The sequence below is a fragment of the Nicotiana sylvestris genome, chromosome 3 (assembly GCF_000393655.2).
Source record: "Nicotiana sylvestris chromosome 3, ASM39365v2, whole genome shotgun sequence".
NCBI lineage: Eukaryota > Viridiplantae > Streptophyta > Magnoliopsida > Solanales > Solanaceae > Nicotiana > Nicotiana sylvestris.
In genome coordinates, this window is record NC_091059.1 from 180,686,230 (window position 1) to 180,696,503 (window position 10,274).

General features: G+C 36.1%; 1 protein-coding gene across 1 annotated transcript; it reads right to left on the reverse strand.

Annotated features, from left to right (window-relative positions):
• Positions 1-2,577: 2,577 nt before the first annotated feature.
• Positions 2,578-9,446, reverse strand: LOC104245774 (pyridoxine/pyridoxamine 5'-phosphate oxidase 1, chloroplastic-like). Its single transcript, XM_009801441.2, has 14 exons — positions 9,267-9,446; positions 8,975-9,163; positions 8,817-8,855; positions 8,279-8,446; positions 8,072-8,177; positions 6,722-6,888; positions 6,374-6,616; positions 6,095-6,183; positions 5,392-5,442; positions 5,205-5,295; positions 4,659-4,763; positions 4,478-4,548; positions 3,539-3,634; positions 2,578-2,944 (listed from the first exon to the last, which is right to left on the reverse strand). The coding sequence occupies exons 1-14, from the start codon at positions 9,402-9,404 to the stop codon at positions 2,878-2,880; spliced, it is 1,620 nt and encodes a 539-aa protein (XP_009799743.1). The 5' UTR covers positions 9,405-9,446; the 3' UTR covers positions 2,578-2,877.
• Between the last annotated feature and the right edge of the window lie 828 nt (positions 9,447-10,274).

The following is a 10,274-nucleotide window of genomic DNA, read 5'->3' on the forward strand; positions in this document are numbered from 1 at the left end:
ATTGTGGTACCATATCATTGCCCCCTTCGATAAAGTTTCTCCAAACTTCTTCAACAGAACATATTCAATTTCATCATCTTCTAAGTCATTTCCTTTTATCGCGCATGTACAATAAGTGACATGCTCATTAGGATCAGTGGTTCCATTGTATTTGGGAATTTCTGGCATGAGGAACTTCTTTGGAATGGGCTTTGGAGCCGCACTTGGAGGGAAAAGCTTCTGCACAAACTTCTTCGAATCCAAACCTTTTAGAATCGGGGGTGCCCCCGATATTTGGTCAACCCGTGAATTGTATGTTTCTACCTTTTTGTCATTAGACTCGATTTTCTTTTCTCCCGATTTGATCCGTTTAGTGAGCTCCTCGAGCATCTTCATGATGGCGGGGTCAGTTCCCGATCCATTATCATTTGATATCTCCTGTACAGGTTCGACCCTATGAATAACTTCATGTAAAGTATTGAGCTCAATTCTGCTTGGTGCTCGATTCTGATTTTGGAGCTGCGCTATCGCAGCTTGCTGAGTTTGAAACATTTCAAATATCATTCGAAGGCTAATCACGCCTTCTTCACCGCTCTATGCATTCTGATCGGCTGTCCGGGCATCTCTGCGGACGCTATTTTCAGGGTCAGCATCTAAATTTCTATGAATGGCAACACGAAAACTGACATCGACTAGATCTATGGCCGATGGTCCATCGGGATTGACTGGAGGTACTCCGTTTCCCGGGGCGATTATGTTCTCGTTCTCGCCATGAAGACCAAGGCCGGTGTCTGTGTGAGTGGGTGTTGCTTGAGAGTTTGACATATTAATGAATCAAAGACACTTACGAGAACAAGCGTAAAGCAATGTGTGTTATGAGGATTAATACTAGGCAATCACTATTATCCTTAGCCCCACGGTGGGCGCCAAACTGTTTATCTAAAAATTAGATAACAATTAAACTTATAATGTGGTTTTAAGGACATGCGATTTTACCTAATACCAATTGATAAATGTAAAAATTAGCAATAAAGATTAACAATGAAATAAAGCAAACCAGTCTTGAAACTTGATTCAGCCTTCGAGCTTAAGTGCTCTCGAACTGATTGGTGCCTAAAATAGTTAAGAAGCAAAACTGATGAACAAGAATATAAGCAAAAAATTATTGTATTGCTTTGATATGCGTAAATGTAAGATGGTTACAAGATGATTAGGACCCTCTTTATATAGTAGAGGAATCCTATTTATGGTACAATACGGAGGTAAATCCCATGATTAACTAAATAACCGCTTTTGATTTGATCTCTTCCGAGATTTACGCCATGATCTTCGGCCAATCACGCATATCCCGCCTTTCTGTTATTGTGATTTGCTCGATGTATGTCTCTTTTGGTCTCGATCGTTATTGGCCTCGATCTTCGATAAGTGCCTCGGTCTTCGAACCTCGGATTGGTCCATTGCAAGGCCGGCCTTCGACACAATTCCCTAGCCTCGATCAAATAGTAAAATCGGGTAGCTCTGGTTTTAACCGTATACAGATAAATAACTAATGTGTTGATGCTTTGTACGATCCGTGCGTGAATGCAATATGTTTTGTACACCTTAATCATCTAAATAACTGATGCGTTCAGAGGCGAATGCGACACCGCTTCGTCGAAATTTTTACTAAATATATGTATTAATACTGCTAGGAAATGGATAAGTAGGAAAAAATGACACTATTGACATAAATTATTTCTTGGTGTGTTGACCATGTGCGTGATTTTACTCTAAAGGTCAGAGGTTCGAATTTCAACTAGGTCATTTTTTTTACAAAAATTTGAGAGAACCTTTGTAGTAAAAAAATGTGATGGAGTAGAATTGAACTCATGACCTTTTCTAACTTAACACTCAACAAAATCAATAGACTAAGGTTATTTCTTGTCTCAAAGTTTGTTAATTTGTTATTATTCTCGTTCATCTGTAAATTTCGACACTCCTTAGAAAACTTCCTGCGTACGCCCCTGAATGCGTTGAAGCTCAACATGCTTTGTGCGTGAACGTTAATTTATAAACTCTAATCTTATTTTGGAAGATGATCTTGTAGACCATACTCGAGGGGTGTAAATGATTTTGACCCCTTTAAATATTGACTTTGATCTGGATATCATCAATTAAATTGAAGAAAGTAACTCAAGAAAGAACATATGCTTTTGAAATTTCTACATTAGTCTTACTTATTTACCTGACGAAAAGACGAATGACTTAACATCATTGACCGCTTGCACGGCGATTTTACACTCTTGAGATGCTAGGAATTATTATTTTTTGTTGACAAAGTCACAACTCAAAAGCCAAGCGGAACAAAGGTTGCATTCCTTGACGTACTCGTTTTTTAATTTCACAAGCACGACAGTGGTTATTACATAACACGAAATATAATGTTGTGAAATCAACAGCATTGGCCAAATTTGTGAGTGCACTACTTATTTGCCGTTCTAGCTCTTTTATCTTCCAAAAAATCCAACGAAAAACGCAACTAGTAACAAACTCAACGGCACCAAGTCGCCAAAAAAAAAAAAAAACCACATAAGAGGAGGAAATCATATTTGTGTGTAGTTTGCAGAAATAGATGAATTAATTTATAATATGATAAAAATGGTAAATAGCATATTTTAATGGGTTAAACTACATTGGCCGTATAAAAAATCTTTATAATATCAATGCATATAACTTAAATCTTATCTCTAAGTTCTGCCATGCGGAGAAATTGAACGACTTTATTTGGACCCTAGAAAGTTGTCTCCACTCTGTGCAACACACAGACAGGAAATACGCGCCGAGAAGAGAAAGGAAAAGCTAAAGAGAGTACAACAATTGGCGTCCTCATAATGAGGAAGCCCTGACCCTGAACATAAGTCATGGAGCTAATCGCTCAATTCTCCACTCTCTCCTTCCATCAACTGTTTCCGGGATATAACACAGCCTGCAATTGTGAAACCGATTTGAGTTTATCCATAAAGTATATGGGAAAGAAGAGCAACCTAAAGTTTTAAAGAGGCAGACATGCTATGGAGATCTCAGCCAAAATGCAGTTCAAATATGGAAACACACAGTCTTGGATACTCCTAGTGTTAAAACTTAACATTCACACTCCAACATATGAGAAGTTAAGAAACCATTTGCCTATATCAGGTGATTCTTGGAAATCTGTTTACCACAGAGCATTCAGTAACCGAACTGCTGATGTTCCCAAAAAGGTCCCTGGATATTTAAATTCTCACAAATATATTCGATATCATTCACTCTTTTTTAGTTAAACTCTTTTCTAAATTGTTTGTTGTATTGCTAAGCATTCCATATCTCTTTTTTAGATTGTTAAAGGCATACAAAACATTCCATCTCTGTTGATATAGTTTTTATATCACGTTCCTTTCCCATATGATGAGCTACCCAGAAAATTGCATCTGTAAAATTTCTCTTACACATTAAAAGTAAATCTGCTAAAACCTGATTTCTAGTTGGATATATTCCTAGCATAAAATGTAATCCTTCAGAAGAGACATCCTGGAGTAAATACCTGTCATGCAAGCGAGATTGCTGTCCTTGCCAAAATTCAAACATCTCAGGTTTAAGCCTGTAGCCTCCCCAGTGCTTTGGTTTCGGAATCAGACTTCTGCAGATAGTCAAAATAGGTTCTCAAGTCTATACAGGATATGGGAGTGAAATTTATATAGCACGAGGTAGGAAACGAGAGATGCTCAAGTACTGAAATGGTTACATTACAAGAGACAAAATTCTTTGGTTTTAAGTTAGATAAAAACATGAAATACGGAAATGCATAGTAGCACATATGACAAAATAGGAACTGAACAATCGAATAGGGGTCATTTAGCACCATTTCTGAAGCAGAGACAAAATTGAACTTGAGAAGGCTAAGTCCAAAGTCAGCATAAGGCAAGTTTGGGCATTATCAGGCTGGAGTCAAGTTGTTCATATAGCTAAATACCAAAATGAAAAAAATGGTATTGCTCTCTTAGTTCTTTTTTCCTCCCTTCATGATCGATTTGTTGTTCTACAATTTTCGAATTAATGTCATCACACTTCACTTAACATATTAATTTATTGATCTACAATTTTCAGGTTAAATGTCATTAATTTTTAACAATTTAAAGATATTAAATTAGCATTCTCATGCAGGCTGACCTTTGGTTGGACCTACTGATGAAATCTAATTCGAGCTGCATCTAAGTTAAGCTAGGCATCAATTGACAGCCTACCCAGTAGACACATGCATTTCTACCTACCACTGCAAAAAGATTTAACTCCAGTTGAGATGAAATTGTCAAGGAAAATCCTTAAATAGCAACTGGGAAGTTTAGAGCGAAACATTTCGGATTCAACTTTGCAACATTAGAGAAACCATGGTTTGAATGACGCAGATACAGAAACATCATAGCATTTGGCTTCTTAACAGTTTGCACTCCAGGGAAGTTGATTAGTTAGGCTAGACACTAACCCATCAGAGTATTTTGCCTCCAACTGTTTGTATTCGTCAATGAGGAATTGCCGTCCAGGAATAACTGTGCTCTAAGGAAAAGCAAGAGACAAATGTTCGCAAATTATATGGGCAAATAAAAGAAAGTTATGGAAAAACAAAGTAAAAGAAACAAGTTCAAGAATTAGATTAACTGGAGGACCTGCTTGCTAGCTATGGCACCAAGCTGACTTCCCCGAGGACGACTCTGGAAATATTGCTCAGATTCCTCATCAGAAACTTTTTCCACAGGCCCTTCAATTCTTACCTAGAGACCACACTGTTGTTTTAAGATCCATCCAGAAAAAAAAAAAAACCTTTTTATAATCAATAACAGTATTTCATCAGCGGCAGGGGAACCAATGTAGCTTGCACATGGATTAAGTTCTTTTTTAATACGCAACTTTTACTCATAAACCACACCAAATGAGTGCTTAAGATAAACACTAGAAAATACGAAAGCAGTTTCCTTTAATCCGGCAGGCAACTAAGAAGGTCTAGTAAAGTATGAATATCATATAGATTTTCCATCTCCAACAAAATGCTAAGAGATATAAACACTTATATTATTAGTCTTTGCTAACAATAGAAAATAGGATATTGATAGCTTCCTAACTTCCTAATTAGACTGCTTAAATTTTTCTCATTGAAGATAAGAACAAGAACACCAACAGATCCTCTATTATAGATAGCTTAACTCAGGATATACCTGGCGATTCAAATCATCCCAGTAAAAGAGGAGTGCGGCATGAGGATTTTCAGCTATTTGTTGACCCTTGCTACCTTCATAATTGGTGTACCTGCACAGGGAAGACTCAATGTAAGAACGAAAAAACAAAGTAGTATCTTCTGAAAGACGTTTAGAATGTACTACCACAAAAATAATCAGAACTAACCAGACAAAACCATCCTTGTCAAACCCTTTCAGCAATACGATCCGTGATGAGCTTCAGGCACCAAAAAAAGTCATAATATGCCATAAGTTTATGGTCCAAGTAAGAGATTATAAAACTTATCTAAGCAATTTAAAACGAGAACCAACATGCATACAAACAATTTGAGATGCAATCAGAGATTCAGAATATAAGCTATCTATCTGTAGGCATGTCTCATTCAAATGAAATTATAATCTTAGCTAAAATTCCAATGATCTAGCAATTTATGGTTACAAGTATCACAAAGTTGGTTTATAAAGTTAAGAACCAATGAGAAAATTAGAGTCGCTTGCCATTCAATGCAAATGGACAAGCAGAAAATTGTACAAAGAGACAACAGTTTCCAATCTTCTCAAAAGTGTAAAGAGAGAGAGAGAGAGAGAGAGAGAGAGAGAGAGAGAGAGAGAGAGAACAATTTTCCTTAAATATCCTGTTAATTCTCATATCAAAACTGTTGCTAGTTTCACAATTGAGTGTGAACCAAACTGTCATATGGAAGTTCTCTAGAAGTTATAGCTCTCATCACAATTTCTTGAACATTCGATAATGCAAGAGAGGGGCAAGGGAAGAGGGGTAAAGTCTTAGAGTCACATATTATTCCAGCAGATGGGTCAAAAACTAAAATGAAATGATTAATTTTTTGGAAAAGCCATGTGAGACTCACGGCTTGCCGTCTTTGCCAGTAGTTGACAAGGCCATGGCATTCGGTTCCTTCAAGCCTGCCGTCATTGCATCATCAAACCACTTTTGGAACTGCATAAAGACAAGGGTGATCTAATTATAAAGTAACAAGGGAATTTAGAAATTAAACATAAATCACAGAGAATATTCTAGAAACATGGGTTAGAATTAGTGACACCTGAAATATGGCCAACCATCTATTAACATTACAAGGGAAATAAAGTTCTCGGTCATCATCCACTCTGCTTTAATCAACTTATACCTGATCAAAGGGGTCAGCGGCGACCTCCTCCTCAAGCAGCGCAGGCGAAATATAGTTTTCCCTCATAGATGATATGTCAATTTTAGGAGGCTTTCCAATTCGGACACACATGGAAGTGCCAGGATATGCTGGTAGTTGGAGATTAAATTTGTTTCTAATGGATGGTGGAACAAATCTGCCCCCTAAAAAGTGGTGCGTGCCAGAAAAACTTTTGGCACACAACTTAGGGGCAGTTAGAGAAACCTACATTTGAGAAATTTTACTTGTTAGGTGGCTCAAAATTAAAGGAAAGTCAAAACAGTAAGGCGACCCAGATATTAAACACAAACAACAAAAACAGATACATACCAGCATGTCAGGTTTAACACCTTCACCACTTAGATCTCCTTCTTCCACGTGCCATCCAGATGGAATATCTATAGAGACGATGGCAGGTGATTTCTGATGCTTATCGTCACTAATCTTTAGTGCCACCAGTCTCTGAATTAAGTCGTCAAAAGGTGCCCTTGGGCTACCTGGACAAGTTTTAAGAGATTACCAGACATCTTACAAAAACTAAAGAAAGACTGTGGTGCACACACTTCACTACCAAAACTTTTTTTTTTTTTTTATCTTTTAAAAAGACGAAAATTGCTTTTCGTAATCTAGGAATTTTAAGATTGTTTCCATAAATTATTCGGAAGCAATCTTTGCAAAGGTACTTGGTAGTTACCTCTTTCAGTTTTTCTGTTCCTTCATTCTATCCTACAACTTCTCTTCCCTATGGTTCTATCCTAAAATACAATGATAATCAGACCTAAAGAGGAATCTCATTTTCTCCTCATTTTTATATATTATCGATTCAAGCCATCCACCTGAGGGATGTAGAAGGATATTTTATAATTACTTCTCTTTCTTGTTAGTCATGGACAAAAAAAACCCCTCCTTTTCTGATTTATTTCAGGTATCAAACAATTCTATCCACTTCCAGACCTTAAAACAAACTAAAATATTTGTAGATTTTTCTTCCTAGGAAACAACGACAAAATTTAACCCAAACCATCCTTTATCCTGCCTCAATCCTCATTTTTGGTTTCAATCCATCCACCTAGGGAATGTAGAAGGATTATTATTATTATTATTATTATTATTATTTCCTTTTCCTGTTAATCATGGACAAAAAAACCTCCTTTCTGATCTATTTCAGGTATCAAACCATTCTATACGCTTCCACTAGACCTTAAAACAAACTAAAATATTTGTAAATCTTTCCACCAGGAAACCTCAACGAAATTTGACGAAAAGACCATCATTATCCTGCCTCGACACTCCACCCCCAACACAAGAAAATGCCCTATATGTTTAAGAGAGTACATTTTCTATTTCTCTGTTTCTCTGATACCAGATGCGTTGTCATCTCATCTGGCAAGGAAGAAGATTCTAGTTTTTTATGGATCAGAAGAAAGGATTATTATATGGCTAAAGATATAAGCAGTTACACCAGAATTCTTTTCTTAAATAAACCCCGCCGCTCCCATTCTTTTCCATGATAAAAGGAATCATTATACAAAGGTAAAGCAAAAGTAACTTATCCACAAACAAAGTAAATGACATGAAGAAAAGAAATATAAATGAAAGGCTTCCAACCAAAAGATTCTTAAAGTTGAGTAATTACATGTTGAAGCTCAATGACAAAAAGAATTCAAGAAAAAACTATACCGTGGAACGAGAATCCAAACATTGCATCAACTAGAATGTCAAAGCTGTCAGACAAGTCCTTTGGCAGATCTTCCAATGACAAGAAAGGAACTGACAGCGACTTGAGCTAGAAGAAAGATTGATCCATAGAAAAGCTGAATAAATGAAACTTTTAATGGAAATATGGACGATAAATAGTTATTCATAAAGTTGAACAAAATCTGATACCTGAGTTATCAAACCATTATAAAGAGGCTTAGCAGTACGCTTAGGGTAACATATGAATGGCTTATAGCCGAAGTGATATAGATGACGAGCAGCTACAAGACCATCACCACCATTATTGCCAGGGCCACAAATCGTAAGAACGCGACTGTACTCACTTGGTCTGTAGACCTGTCAGAAGAATCAAAATCACTGCCGTAAAGCCTCAATGAACTAACCCCTAAGGATCAAGATGGAGAATGAGCAAAAGCCTGATGGTATTTTTCTACCAACCTACATTCCACTCAAAAATTGCTAAAATGGCAGAGGAATGATGACAAAAGTTTTAATGTCCAATATGCAAACAAATTACTAAAAGTTCAAAAATATGATCTAACTTAACCAAACTACACAGCCCAATACAAGTGAAACAAACTGCAATCTATCATAGGAATGCATCTTTAATCATGCCAAATTATCATTAATTGAAACAAACAATTTGATAAATAAAACATATAGAAATCTTTATAAAAAATTGCAAACCGGAATTCCAATTACGCACCTCTGCAATTGCAGTGGCAACACTCAAGCCAGCCAGTTCCTACAATCAAAACCACAAAATCACCCAGCATACTAGAAAACATCCCCGAATGAAAGTCAAAAGATATTACAATTATCGAATAAAATAAAGAAGGAAAAAGGGGAAATTAAGAGGCTAACCATAAGTTGATCAACACTGAAACCAAGAGGGCCCATAAGCATCTCATCTATTTCGGCAGCTTGTTGCTGATTTAAGTAAGATATGGACTCTGGGTTTTGCTGTACGCTATCCATTTTTGTTGCCATTCCTCTCAATGAACCACAAGATTTCCCACTAAATCCAATCTTGGGTCTTAAACCCAACAACCTCTATCATTCACAACATTTAGCAAGTACACAATTCATTAGCTGACAATTCTACACGTAGCCAAATAAAGATCATACGCGTGCATAAATAATAAATTAAATTTACCGGAAGAAGAAGATGATGTGAAGTGGTGAGAGAGCGAGTGGCGTTGAAATTATGGACAGAAATAGGAGCTGAGGAAGGAAGTAATATTGGGGTGAGAAGGCATGACATTCTTTTGGCTTTGCGCAACAAGGGAAGCATTTTATAAAGCTCCGAATTATGGCAATTAACAACGGAGTTTTGTGGCCTCTCGCCTTGGCCATTTTTTCTTGATTTATTAGTAGTACGAGTATTTATTTTACCCACCCTATTTATTTCTTTTACACGTGAAACCTTTACGTTTTATTCATTTACTATATTATTTTCTATTTTCTTCATGGCATGAAAGTTGCTTATAAATATTGAAAGATTATTCGTGAATAATAATGTAAAATTATGGCGTGTAAGGATTTATAATTTAAAAATATTTTATCTTTGAATACTCTCATATCAAATGTATGCTAATACATATATATATATATATATATGTATGTATTCTACAATCTACATTTTATTTCATATAAAATAATATATAAATTTCGTGAAAGTTATACTAGCCTTAGCAATATAACTTCTGGTTTCCACTATAAAAATTCGCATAATTTATGCAAAGTTTGATACCAGAAACTAAACATTGTATTAAGTATACTTGATTATTGTAGTAATGCAAAATTTTATATCAAATGTTGCAAGTTATATTTGAAAATTAGATTTTCTTACCTCAAAGTCTCAAACCAAACAATTCATATTGAATACATAAATTATGTATTCAATATGAATTTACAACTGGTCGTTCAAAAATAGTCCAGTTTCAAAAATAATCGAAATTTAGCCATTTTTCAAGTAAAGATAAATCTGAGCGAAAACACTGTTCAAAACCCGGAAAATACTCCAGCATATTATACTGGAGTTCCAGAATAAGTATGCTGGAACTCCAGCATCAACATAAGTACACTAGAACTCCAGCATAATATACTGGAGTTCCAGCAGTCCAGCATAATATACTGGAGTTTGGAGCACCGGTACTCCAGT

Bases quoted from the DNA above. Each gene is read 5' to 3' on its own strand.
- LOC104245774 (XM_009801441.2), bottom strand. From the start codon at position 9,404: ATGCTTCCCTTGTTGCGCAAAGCCAAAAGAATGTCATGCCTTCTCACC. The intron at 8,178-8,278 runs GTATCAGATTTT...TCTTTCTTCTAG, and splicing joins ATAATGGTTTGATAACTCAG to CTCAAGTCGCTGTCAGTTCC. The intron at 4,764-5,204 runs GTATATCCTGAG...TGTGGTCTCTAG, and splicing joins GGGATGATTTGAATCGCCAG to GTAAGAATTGAAGGGCCTGT.